This window comes from Staurois parvus, unplaced genomic scaffold (genome assembly GCF_062004578.1).
Source record: "Staurois parvus isolate SC_StPar_1 unplaced genomic scaffold, SC_StPar_1.0 ptg000715l, whole genome shotgun sequence".
Taxonomy (NCBI): Eukaryota; Metazoa; Chordata; class Amphibia; order Anura; family Ranidae; genus Staurois; species Staurois parvus.
In genome coordinates this window covers 5,396,876-5,410,451 of record NW_028318511.1, presented here as the reverse complement: position 1 = coordinate 5,410,451, position 13,576 = coordinate 5,396,876, and the positions used below count along the sequence as shown (strand labels likewise).

General features: G+C 41.3%; 1 protein-coding gene across 1 annotated transcript in view; it reads right to left on the bottom strand.

Moving 5' to 3' along the window:
* Window positions 1-1,801: 1,801 nt before the first annotated feature.
* The window catches only part of LOC149445626 (uncharacterized), a 70,257-nt gene continuing 58,482 nt past the window's right edge, over window positions 1,802-13,576 (bottom strand). Inside the window, exons 21-23 of the mRNA XM_089653509.1 lie at window positions 10,008-10,049; window positions 3,684-3,789; window positions 1,802-2,159 (exon numbers count right to left, since the gene is read on the bottom strand). Of these exons, the coding sequence (XP_089509635.1) occupies window positions 1,982-2,159; window positions 3,684-3,789; window positions 10,008-10,049 (326 nt within the window). The 3' untranslated portion in view covers window positions 1,802-1,981. The remainder of the gene's footprint in view (window positions 2,160-3,683; window positions 3,790-10,007; window positions 10,050-13,576) is intronic.

Below are 13,576 nucleotides of genomic sequence, written 5' to 3'. Positions count from 1 at the left end.
CTGGCGTGCGTAGTGATATATTACATGTGTATTGTAAAGGACGTTTTCATGCGTAGGCTCCCTGACGAGTGTGTTTACATTTGTACATGTGTATATGTGGGGTGGGGGGGGGGCTCAGATTTTTTTGGGGGGGCATCTTATGTGCTTGGGTGTAACTTATTTTTTAACGTTTTTTTCTTACTTAACGTTTTTTTTTATCACATAGGGGACACAAAGTCCCCTATGTGATGATTTTTTGGTGACAGGTTCTCTTTATTGTGTAAATGTAGGGTGCTACTCTATAAACTAGCAAGTGTAAATAGTTGCATCCATCTAGCACCAATAAATAAAATAAGTTCAAACATCAATGGGTGTAAACAATTATATCGAAAAGAAAAAATACTTTATGAATAAACACCCAGGAAAACCTAACACCAAAGGCTACAAAACAAAAACTCCACCAGTGTAAGTACTGTACATTATACTGTGTTCAAACTAGAAAATTGTTATAAAAAGAGGTCAAATAAGTAAATCAATGCAGTAAACAACATGCTGTCCTGCTAGGCTGATCTCCTCTGTGATCCGTTAGATGTATTGCAATGCATCTTTCTCTGGCTATTCTAGCTGGTCAAGTGACAGCTGTGACCCGGAAGTGACGTCATGGACGTCGTGTTCCAGGTCACACAAAGAAGTGGAGGGGAATGGACGTTCGTCCACTCTCTTCTCTCCCCTCCATCCACTGGCAAAAACCATGGCTCTCCCTGGGCCTGCAGACGGGCAAGCGGAGGCTAGTTACATAGCAGGATGGCGCCCGCAGGAGGGGCATCGGAACCAGGGGCTGTGGCAGTGGAGCCACCTGACTGCTTCCACCTGACAGGCAGGAGTCTGCCTGTTCGTTCTATACACAAACCCACATTCTGGTGGCTGCAGCTGGATTGTGTATAAAACTTCCTGCTGTCAGGTTGTACGGTGTACAGACCTGGCAGTGAAATGGTTAAAGAGTAACTACACTTTTGTTGAAAAAAAAACCATTCCCTTCTAGGTAATCTATGTACATTGCAGGGATTTTAACAAACTTTGTTGCTGATGTCTACCTTTTGTTATTCTGAACAAATAGTTGTTTGTTTGTGTGTGTCCATGTGCAGAGAGAATCTGTATGGGAATGTCTTCATAATTATCAATCAGCTGCTGCACCTGCAGGGCTCTAATGAGGAAACTTTTTGGGTCCCTTCAGACATGATTTCCCTTTGAGAGTATCTCACCAAAAATGACATTTTTGTTGCAGGGGATGCTCAAAAGCTGATTTGTATCTTAGTGCAGACTTCTGGGCAAATCAGTGGGCCAATCACACAAGCAGGAAATGACATTTCTGGGGGACGTTCTGTGTACAGAACACCTCCAGGTGGCCATATTGAATTGCATTTTACAGAAATTTACACCTCTGCAGATTGAAAAGGAAATGTAATTTATAATGACATTAAATTACAATATGGCGTGTATCGTAATTGTATATGCTATTTGTTTGTTATTTGCTAATTTTTTTCCACAAAAGTGGAATCACACTTTAAGTTGTATTGGCACTTACAATGCTGAAGTAACCTATCAAGCAATATTATCAGGTGTGATATATTCTGAGAGAAACTTTGGCTTCATGAATGTGGACCACTGTGCTGCTTTTAAAGCTATAGGCTGCAACTAGTGGGTCATACAGTATATAGAAGAGAACATGGTACAGATGGTACACTTTTTACATATAAAAACTTTTTGTTCAATATTCAGATATTGCAAGATTGGTTTTAGACACAAACACAGAAGAAAACACTTATGCATAAAGAAAACAGTTTATTATTTAAACTGTTAATAATCATTTCAGGTTGAGCATGGCAGTCTATTTTACAAGATGTTCTCTGATCTGGTAAATAAAATTGGTTTGAATTTACAAGGCAGAATACATATTGATGAAAGAGAAAATGTTTATTTGCTGGCGGAAATTCAATTAATATTAATGGTAACTGTTGTTAGAACATGGTACAGTGTTACATTCGCATTGTTCAATTATTTTGATCTGTATAACAGATTTTGATGAGTCGGGACAGTGAAGTTCTATCGATTTTACTGAGGTGCGCACTGGACTGCAACAGCGGCACCTACCCTCAACTGCTTCAAATCCATCGTGATACCTGAAATTAAAAACAAAGAATGACCAATGGCAGATATGTCAATGTTACAGTAATGGGCAGGGATGAAATATATTAGGCCAGCCGTTCTCAACCTTCTCATCACAGAGGAACCTCTAAATTAACGTTCTGGTCTCAGGGAACTCCTGCTAAAAATTGCTATATCTACAACTCATGATACATTAGAGTGGCTATTCAGTCAGGCAGAGGTGTGTGAATCACAAAACTGGCTGAACAGGCAGATAAGATGGATATATGTGGGGTTTTTTTTTGCCTTCCACTGGATCAACTGTGGGTATAGGATTATATCTTTTTTTTTTTTTGTAATGGTTGAACTGGATGGACTTTTGTGTAACTGTATGTAAGTATATATGTGTATTTCAACACTGTACTTGTTTGCCTGAATTTCAGCTTTAACTTTCCTATTTTATTCAGCTGAATAAATGTTAATATTCTGCCAATTCTGTGTTTGGTAATATAAATAAGAGTCAGAATAAAATATAAAAGCCTTTAGAAGTTTCACTAGTGTAGTGGGACCATTGCCGTTTCCCTTTTAAAGAACAGTTTCCCTTTTAAGACTGCATGTTGTCAGAAAGGGTTAGATTGGCTCAGCTCCCAGCAGTACTTGAGTGTTTGTGGGAGTTGCAGTTTCATCACAGAGGCAGACAATGTAACTTTATACTGCACAGGACTACAGGACCAGGATGCTTTGCAAGGAGGAAGGGGGTGGAGGAGCCATGTGGGCCTTTGCAGAGGACATATGGGAGCTAGTCTGCAGCCCCTACTGTTGAAGTATACTGACACTGTTTCCAGAACAGCAAAGGTTGCTAAGGACAATGGTTATCTACAGCAGCTGAAGTCAGCAGCAATTGTGATCATTGGTACCAGTCACCCGTGATGGCAGTTACCAACAGCAATGACATCTCCCACCGCAGAGAGAGGTCATAGTGTTGGAAATTACAGAGGAGGGTGTGACCATCCTAGGTGAGGCACCTGACAACAGGAAACACTAGTCAGATAGAGAGATCCCTTCAAGGAGTTAACCCATGGAGACTGTTCTTCGTGGATGTGGTGAGCAACTGCTAACCAGTGACATGTCAGTCCTTAAGAGCTTTCCACCGATTCACTAACACAGGCCTGTGCAACACATAGACTCACACAGTGCTACAGTCCTGCAGCATACAAGTGAATTTGGGACTGAGCCTAAAGAGATGTCAGTTTAGCTGGGGACATATTGCTGCTATAGTTGAAGGGGGTTAATTCTGATCTATAGCTATAGTGCATTTAACTGCTATTTTCCAAGTTAATTTGCAGTCTATTTGCAAAGTTTTTCCTGTCTTATTAAACCTGTTATAAAACTTCCCACAAAGAGTCCTAGTGTGCTGTGGATCCAATATATATATATATATGGTTCATCACTGAAGTAAGGACAGAAGTGCCCGTTATTTCCAGCGGCTCCTTTGGGGGTGAGCGTTACACTAGTAATACAATGATTGGTGAAAACAGGATAATGCATTTGTCCCTTACCATGATTCAGACTCGCAGTATCCCTGACACTTGGTCAGTGGCACTTCAGCCGTGCAATTGTCCTTAGTGATGGTGTGTTTGTATTGATGAGGGCTGCAGCTGGTTTCTAAAAGGAAAGACATGAATGAATATGTTGCTTTGAAAGATGGATCCCTATCATTATTTTCCTGTTTTATATACAGTATGCAACAAGAGGGCTGCTCTTCTATGCTTGTGCTGTATAACAGTTTTGCCTCTGACAAGTGTTTTAAAACTTGTGTCTTCCCAGCCAGAATTAACATCAGCAAAGTTCCCCCCCGTTAATTGATGGACTGTATTTTCCTGACAATCGTGTAATTTCATAATACATTCATTGCTCTAATTACAAACGTATGTTAAGTTTTTCTTGTCGATTGCCAAAGTAACCCGTTCACATCAACCAATCAGGGTGCCTTGTTGGTACCTATAATGGCACTTGTTGGTGAACCGAGGGACTGACATGTATACACAATGCAATGTCTGGGTATTGGCCTTCAGAAACATTTAAAAAAAAACAGGTAAATGGTAACTTCCACAGGGATAATGTAGTCAGTCCATTAGTTAGGTATTTGAGTCTCAGTTCACACTTGTGCGGTGCAGCATACTGCATGTGATTTGCACAGGAACCGCACCGCATTCCTGTGCAAATCACATGCGAATTCTGTGTGGTGCGGTTTGAGCCATACTTTTTTCACACCAAAAAGGTTCAGGACCCTTTTTTTGGTCCGCACTAGAATCAGACCGCATGGGTGTTCACACCAATTCTGCACATCGCACCGCGTTTTGCGAACTGATTTCGGGTGTCATTAACTTAAAATACACACCTGCAATGGTTCGTGTGAATGGGGTGCGATTATGATGCGGTGCAGAAACTGGTGCAAATTTTGCACCGCATCAGTGTGAACCCAGGTTGAAAACAATATTAAACCACAAACCAAAAATATTATATATTGCAGCTTACCAATCATTAGATGTGGCTGCTTTAGTTTTCTCTTTTTAGGATCCCCCCCTTTGTTTTCACTTGGTGATTTGGCCAGTAACATACCTCCCGTGTTAGAGTGCCTCCACGAGCACGAGCAACAGAGACACCTTTTGACAGCAGCGTTGTCAGTTTGGGGGGAGGGGAGTGTTAGATGTACTAGCAGATTTAGATACTGTAAACAAATTGAAGCCAAACTCCAGTTAAGACTTTTTAAGTAGGTAGGGCAACAGTTGTTTTTACTTTTGGAATAAAGGTTTTACATAAATAAATTAAAGTTGATCATTGTGAGCACCCCTGTCAGTGGTAAATAGTTTGACTCAAGCATCTAATTGCTATATCTGCAGAACAGCTTGTTCTGCTAAAAAACAACAGACTTACTGTCTAGATCAAAAGCTGAAAATAAAATCCTAAAAGCAAAACTAACGCATCCATCACATCTAAGAATTGGTAAGCTGCGGTATAATAAATGTTTGCTTTTGGGCTTAATACCACTTTAAAATGCAGGCATACTCAAACTTTTTTTTCAGTCTTTGAGGGAATGGGGATGGGCTAAAACCCTTCTGAGGTTGTTTTTGTTTGTCCATAGCCTGTTGACTTTCTAGGTAATTTCCCTTCACTCTCTTTCTTGGAGATGCAGCAGGAAGTGTGACAGTTCTGATCAGAACAGTTGTCCTCATTAGAGGTTTTTCCTTTACCCCTTATTCTGAAGACAACTCTAAAATGTAGAAATTCCCCTTATTTTCTGTCTTAGTGACAATGATGAATCTTCCCAGCGAGGACACAGTTCACAACAAAAAGTTGTCAGAGAGTCTATTCTTTTCCCACTCTGTACATAAGTTAATAAAAAAGTTTTACCTTTACATGAACTTTAATGATAAAGCAACATGATGTTAAAACACCAAATCTTGACTGTAGGAGGATCTCTATACTGTCTGACTGATTATCTCTGTTGTGTAGGGCTCCCATAGAAATTAGATTCCCCATGATGCAGACTGGGGTCCTCTAATATAGCCATAATCATCTATTAAACTCCTGTAAAATATATACTGTATTTATATCGTAATTATAGTTCTGAGCAGGTTTTTCCTCAAAAAATGGAATGCTCTTTTGGCCTTACTTCTGGGGATCACAGGAGTGCACTTAGATCTGCACTCCTGTGACCCATATTCAGCTGACAGCGGGCACTTTCAGCTGACCTCACTCAGCCAGTCGAGACTCTGCAGAGATCCCAATTTACGCCGATGAGAGCCCGAGCCAGCTGCATCAACCTCCTCCACAGCCCGGCACTCCAATGAGCACTGGAGGGGCAGAGCAGAGTGCCGATGATTGACAGTCACCGCTTTCTGCTCACTGAAGGCCACGAACTGAGCAATCAGCAGTCAAATGATCACTCAGTTCTTGGTCTTACAGGCGCCGGGGGACAGATGCAGCATTGGATCAATGTTACATTCACCTAGGTGAGTATGATTGTTTGTTTTTTTGAATCCCCATACTTCTCTTTTAAGATACAATATAAGACCTCAAACCCAATGTCTAAGCCATATAATCTACAACAGTGCATTTAAAAATATTTTTAGTGACTTCTGTACTCACTTATGATGGTACAATAAAGATAAATCAGACAGTAGATTGTGTGATACAATCCCGTAACTTTTCACTTTAAAGAAAACCTTTCATGAAAGAAATAGGATAGCCGTCATTAAGAGATGAGAACTTCTGATCTACCTAAATGGGAGCATGTTCATACTAGACCAGTTGCCATGTATGTGGGTGCATTATCCAATGTGGGCAAAATGTATGCTCTTGGCAAGAGGCAAAAATACAGCTGACTCCTTTCTAGCTGGCTTCCCTCCTTGTTCCCCTTTCCAAGCATTTTCATTAAGGAAAGGGGATTGTTCTAAATTGTTAAAGTGGTTGTAGACCTTAGACATGAAATATAAACAAACCGTATCCCTCTATAGTGTGTACTTGTCTCAAATAAAAGCGCTAAGTGTCATTTCTGTCTGCTGCTTTGTTCCTCTATTATCAGAATGAATCACTTCTGACAGGTTTTCCTGGCACCAAGAAAAATTGGTGATGGGAGAGGGATCTCCACCAGATTGTCAGCCTCAGCTGTATTGCTGTGAGCTGTGTGAAGGGGTGTGTCTCTTCCCTCCAATCAGCTCTCAGAGCTCTCCTCACTGAGCTCTGCAGAGTGTAATTTTAGTTCTCTGTCCCCTTTTTTCTGAACTCACAGACTAAAAATTCAGCACTTTGAACAGATGTAGAGAAGAGAGGACTGCAGATAAACAGGCACAACATACAGTATGTAGGGGTATTTGTTTAATCTGCGTGTATCATCTGAGGCCAGTCACTACACCGGGTATATGTAAGCCCCCTTTCACATGTGCTTTTCACCAGTTCAGTCACGTTTTTTCAAAGAATCAGTTTTTACATCACTTTTTAACATCTACTACCAGTGCAGAAACGGATGCAATAACGGACCGTTTGTCAGTTTACATCCCTTTTTCGTCTGTTTCATTTTTTTAACAGAACAAATATAGTGCTTTGATCCATTTTAAAAAAAATTGGATGTTGACACGTGGATTTAAACGGATGATCATCTATTTACATCCGTCTTTCCATACAAATGCATTGATGTCCATTTTTCGTCTGTCAACAGACGGAAGAAAAAATACAGTTTGCATGTGTGAGAGGGGAATTAGGGTTTATATCCACTTTAAAGTAGAATTCCAGCCTAAAACTAAATGTGCTTAAAAATGTTCACTTCCCCTCTCCTTACACCTATGCTATTTTACATGTATAAGGTCCCTTTCAGACGGGGCAGATCTGTCAAAAGATCTGCTTGCTCAGTGGGGATCTCTCCGCTGATCCCCAATGAGCAAGTGGATGACAGGTCTGTGTCTGTTCTGCTACACAGTGGACATAGACACACCCTGCTATTTTCTATGGGGATCACCTGTCCGTTTCCACCCAACTGTCAACTGATCCGATCCACTGGATGGATGGGGAACGGATCCCCATGGATTGGATTGAAGTTTGCTGACACCTGCCGCTCCATAGAGAGCTATGGATGGTCCGATCGGGTCCTCCTGAAAAACTGACAGGCGGACCCTATCGGATGTCAGTGTGAAAGGGACCTAAAAAAAGATGAGTATACTTGCCTATTTTTCATCCACTCCAGTCTGGTCATGTGATCCCCTGTATCAGTGCAGGGGAGAGGAAAGAGTGCTCGACAATGGCTGGGAATTCCAGGAGTCACGACTTCGCCTATAGGGGTCCATGTCCCAGCCAATGTCCATGCTCCCTCCTCCACACTACAGCCACCACTGATTGACACAGGGGAGCTTCAGGAACACATGACAGGACCGGAGCGGTCTAAAAATCGGTAACTATACATATCTTTTTTACCCAGGTTAGATTGCATAGGTTTTAGGAAGGGAAGGGAACATTTTTAAGACTAACTAGGTTTAGGTTGGAATTCCACTTTAAGCCTTTTTCTTAAAGGGAAACTGTGAAAAGAGAAATATGGCATCCCAGCTGATCCTGAGTCACAGACACATAGAGGATGGGAGTTGCACATTTACTGGATTTATGCTTGTTGTACATCCATGACTCAGTAGGTAATGAAGCCAGGACTTGGATGGACAGTTCAGCCAAGGTGGCTCCCATTCTGGTATGCTCACAGTATTGTTTTAAAAACAATAAGAAACAAAAATGAGCTCTGAAGCATTCCAGGAGCACGGGTTTCTTTCCTCCCCACACCCGTACTCTGCTCTGTACATTTATCTGTGGCTATATGCAGGTCCATGATTGCTTAGACCATTTTAGCAGGACCTACGTGACCCCGGGAATACTGCCAGATGATCCATTCTTAAGGCGGTATGTTTAAATAAAGCACATTGTGTGCAGCCCTGTGAATGATTGTTTTTCTAAATTATTTGCTGTGCACCTGTTAGACTCGTTGTGCACTGAAGCCCATTTTCTGTTGTCTTTCTTTAGCTCATTTGGCAGCAAGGAGTCATCTGTCTGTTACCTGACAAGGTCAGTACAATCCTTTGAAAGTAGTAAAGTTATAGCTCTTTGTCTGAATGTGTGTACCCTAGTGCGCCTACTGATTTGATTTTGTAGGTGCAGGTTATAGGGCTGTTTTTCTTACAATTGCTCTACTAACCAGTAACATATATGCAGTTTGGGAGCTCTGACTTTGTTGGCTGAATGCTGGTGAAAGTGGTATAAAAACCTCAATGTTTCAGTTTAACATATTGAGCACAATCAAGTAAACCTTCTTACACCAGCTCTTACAGTTTTCAACTTTCAGTGCTGTTGGCTCCTGCTTTCTAAGTGTTGCTCCCCTGAGCTTACGGTCTTTACTGGAAAGTATGAATACTGGACAGTGCAGTCTGCAGCCAGTCTGTTAGCATGGAGAATGGGGTGGGAGGAGAAAGGAGCAGGGGAGCCCTTTACCAACCTAGATCACAAGGCTTTGTGCTTCTATTGCACACAGTGTAGAGAGACATAACCCTTGCATGCAAGGGTGGCTCCATAGGATGTTGCAAAAGAAAGGAGCTACCCTGAAGTAGGAAACCAGGGGCAGAGGTCATGGCATCAGCTTAAACTGGAACATAGGCAAAGAGTAAAAGCTCAGTAAGTGATGGAATCAGCTGCTGAAACCTGAGGGTTTAATATCACCTAAAGCTAAGACAGTGATTAAATAGCGATACAATTTGCTGGATTTTTTGAGGTACAGGTTCTCAGTTCCTATTCTAATCCTGGCTTTACCAGCTTGAGAGTCAGTGACCTAAAAGTAGCAAATGGCATCGGAATTCTTTGTACACTTCATGTTTTGAATGTTTTCTCAAATCAGGAACTTACATGTAGCAAAGCTAAAATCAGTATGAAACTCTTCGCTCCATTTTTACTCCATCTGTGGTCTCTCTTCAATGGCTTACCACCTTGCCAGCATTCACATGTGCAAAGAAATGGACACACCACAGCAGGCACTCCCCTCACTTAGAAATTTACTGTTCCATTGAGAACTCCATATGCCTCCATATGCCTGAATGGAGTGGAGAGATCCCAGGTGGATGGAGTGGTTTTTAGAGCCATAAAGTTTTAGGTGAAGTGAGAGTCTTGCCTCCATTTCTTTGGACGTGTATGACAGCCTTTAAAAACAAGGCAGCATGGCGGTTCCCTATTATTTTTTACATTTACTTTAAAGGCCTTACTAGGCAGGACCTTTCAGGCACTCATGATTACAGACCTGGCCTGCTACCAGTATTTGCATTTTATCACTAATAAATAAAAGACTGGAGACTACGTACGTGGTTTAGTTGTTGACTGATGTGGCAAGGTTACATCATGAGCTGTAGAAGAAAAATTACAATATTTTAGATAAAATAAAGTACACATAGATTTAAAGAAAGTCAAAGGATCCAAGTGTCACATTTGCTTTATCCATTTGTATATGTCATCTAGAATTCTATCAGCCTGCCTTGTTTCTAACCCTTCTACCTTGTAATTTCTGTGAATCAAAGTGCCTGAACAGCTTTACTGCAGCATACTTGTCTGACCTACAAGTAGCATACAGCCTCAGGGGGAGTCTAGGTACAACAAAATCTGGCTTTGAATATATGATTTGTGGGCCTTCTTTAATGTGAGACAAACAATTACATTTTTCAGTATAAACCCTCTAGTGTTGTATTCTATTTTTCTTTGCCACAGGCATGGATGGAAGAACACACAGGAAACTTAGGGGACTTTTCACCCAATCATCGGATATGCTTCGCCACGTTGGGCGCCAAAATGTTTTGGATGCGATCACTTACCGACCACAGCTATTGTGATCTACCAGTGAGCCTAATTAATGTGAGAATACATGCACGTGGAAGTAAGACACTGGCACAGAATGCAGTTTGCCAACTTCCTAATTTCTACTTTATTGAGGAAATAACAGTAACATTTATAAGTCTCATGACGCAGGTGAAGCATATCCGATGATTGGGTGAAAAGTCCCCTAAGTTTCCTGCGTGTTCTTCCATCCGTGTTGATATCTTCCAATCATTGTCACCAAAACGACTCATTCCCTTTTATGGGGGTTGTTTACGTTAAAAGATACTTTTCTTCTAATGAGTCACCTAGGGTGAGACTCCGGATGAAGGCGCCATCTTAATTATCATTGTTCGGTTGCCCTATATCTGATTGTTTTCTTAAGAGAGTAAGGAATTTAGATAGCAAGAAGCAGAGAGTAGCAAGACTATAAAATTGTAATTTTACTGATCATCTAATAGAACGTGGACTGTCTATCACAATCCACTACAGGCACATATTGCTATATGTTTTATTCTATGAATCTAAAATTCATTACCTTCATGAGACCCAAAGCACAAAGTTCAAGAGAAGACCAAGAGTAGAATATTTTGAACTTCAGGAAGGGAATCATAATGGAGGACGCGCATAGGTAACTTTGAAAGAAAGGCAGTAGGGATTCAAAATGAAGGACCTGTTCACACCTATGCATTTCAGGAACATACTGTACAGTGTGTTCCTGTAATGCATGACTATATGTAGCCAGCGATCCCCTGTTCTTCAGGGATTAATCAGTGGGCAAGTTGTGCTGGTCTATCCCTCAGGCAGTATTTTCTCTGTGCCATGTGAACTGGTGAAGTATGTTGCCTCTATTTTTTTTTTGTCAGTGTTGGTCATTATTCTTTTCTTTTCTGTTGCCTACAGGTTCTCTGTTTTAAACCATGAGTTTGTCATCGTCCCCTTGTGGCCACCTTTGCCTAGCAGGTAAGGTACTGGCTGTTAGGTGACTTCTCTTTCAGGTGGCATTTGTATAATGGACTTTGTATTGATCAGTCCTTCCAGATCTCAGCATCAGAATTCCTCCAGGGAGGAAAGAGATTCCTCTGGACCCTTAAGACACAGCTTCTCATCCAGGTCACAGCAACGCAGGTCTTCATCCGGATTTTCATATCACAGATTTTCATCTATATCATGGCGACACAGGAGAAGCTCTCACTCTTTTTCTAGATACCACTCTCACCACCATTTTGCTTGCCCTAGATTTGGTACTTGTGGAGTTCATGCCTTGACTGGGAAAACTCTATGTGAACATTGCTTTACTCAGAGAGTGGGAGAAAGGGAAGACACCAACCAGAAGTTAGTTGCACTCATCAGGCAAGTGCCCCAGGACTTTATACGTGTTTGCAGCAGATCACCCTGCTCAGGATCCACCCACAGAGTCTTCTCAATCAACTCTCTCAAGACACTTCTAAGGGTGAAAATGTCGAGGAGAATGACCTATATGCAGGTTTTGACTTTTCTCTTTTTTCTGTCTTGGTAATGGCTGTTATAGATGCCTTAAAATTGAAAGATCCCCTGCAAAGCAGTGCAAATATTTTAAGCACCTTAAGAGTGCTGTATCTTTAAAATGCTGACAACGCTGAAAAATGTTATTCTAGAGGAACGGAGTAAGACTGAGCACAAAACATCTCTCCAAAGCAGGATAGCAAAACTGTATTTTTTTAGGAACAAGCATCTGGATTCAGCACCCTTAAATTATGTAGCCCTTATGAGGCTGGCTAGACACATAGCTTATCCCCCTAGAAAACATCATGTCTTTCAAGGAAAGCCTTGATAAGCAAACTGACACTGCTCTTAAAAGGATCTACCTGTTAGTGGGTGCAGCCTGTAAGCATAAGCTAGCTCTTGCTTCCATGTGTAAAGCAATTGAGGTCTGGATGGAGAATATTGATTATGCCCTGAAGAATGATTTGCAGTTTTCTTATGCCTTACAAAAGCTGAAATTGTTGTATAGCCAGGGCCACAGACAGTGAGTCTGGGTTCCAGCCTCAGGATAAACATCTGTTACATCAAATAAGACTGCAGTTCAGCAGACAGAACACGGATCACTCCAGGGAAGTGTGTTCCTATAGACCTGAAAGGGAAAAACTGGAAGAGGAGACGATCTTCATTCCAGAAGTTAGTAAAGAGCGCTACTGTTGAAGGTCGGGATGCTTCTAAATATTTTTGAGGTCACGCTTCGTGAGAGCCTGGTTGCTTCTCTTTTGGCATGTGTGGGAGGCTGAGAACTCCGAATCACACTTTTAGAAAAGTCTCTTCAAGTAATGCCTGGAAATTAAGTTGTCCTTCACATCTCTAGGTTGTGCTAACAAAATTGATATGCTACAGTGACAAGATTCTATTGATTTATGTTAAGACCCTAGTATCTCAAGGAGCAGTGACTCCAGTAGGTGAGGGTTTCAGGGCTTGTATTCCCCACTGCTCATGGTCTGCAAAAACACAGGAAATTGGAGGCCTGTTATCGATCTGACTCACCTGAACAGATTCATATTAAAACAAAACTGCAGGATGGAAATGCTATTCTGCATCTTACAGACACTCCCTCCAGGCCACTGATTTATCTCAGTAGATTTAAAAGACACTTATTTTCACATTTTTATATTAGCCACTTTTCAAAAGTTTCCCTGTTTTTCCATGGAGCAATAACATCTGCACTTTACACGCCTGCCTTTTGGCCTCTCAACTTTGCCTTGTGTATTCATGAAAGGTTTACTGGCAGTAGTAACCCTGATCGGGAAAAAAGGCATGCATCTATCATTTACACTACTTTCTCCTTCTCTCAGGACAATTAACTTCTGCTGGAGTACAGAGATCAGGTTCTCAGAACCCTTTAAGAATTTGGCTGGTTTATGAATCAGGAAAAGAGCTATCTCAGATCTACGCAAAGCTCCATTCAATACAGTTTTGAATGCAATTTCTCTGCTTTTAGAGAATATTCTGGTGATCATCCTGGCTCTTTCCTCTTCTCACCTCTCAGCATTCCTGTGATTACTGGTCATTGAGATCATAGTCTTGACTGCACTGA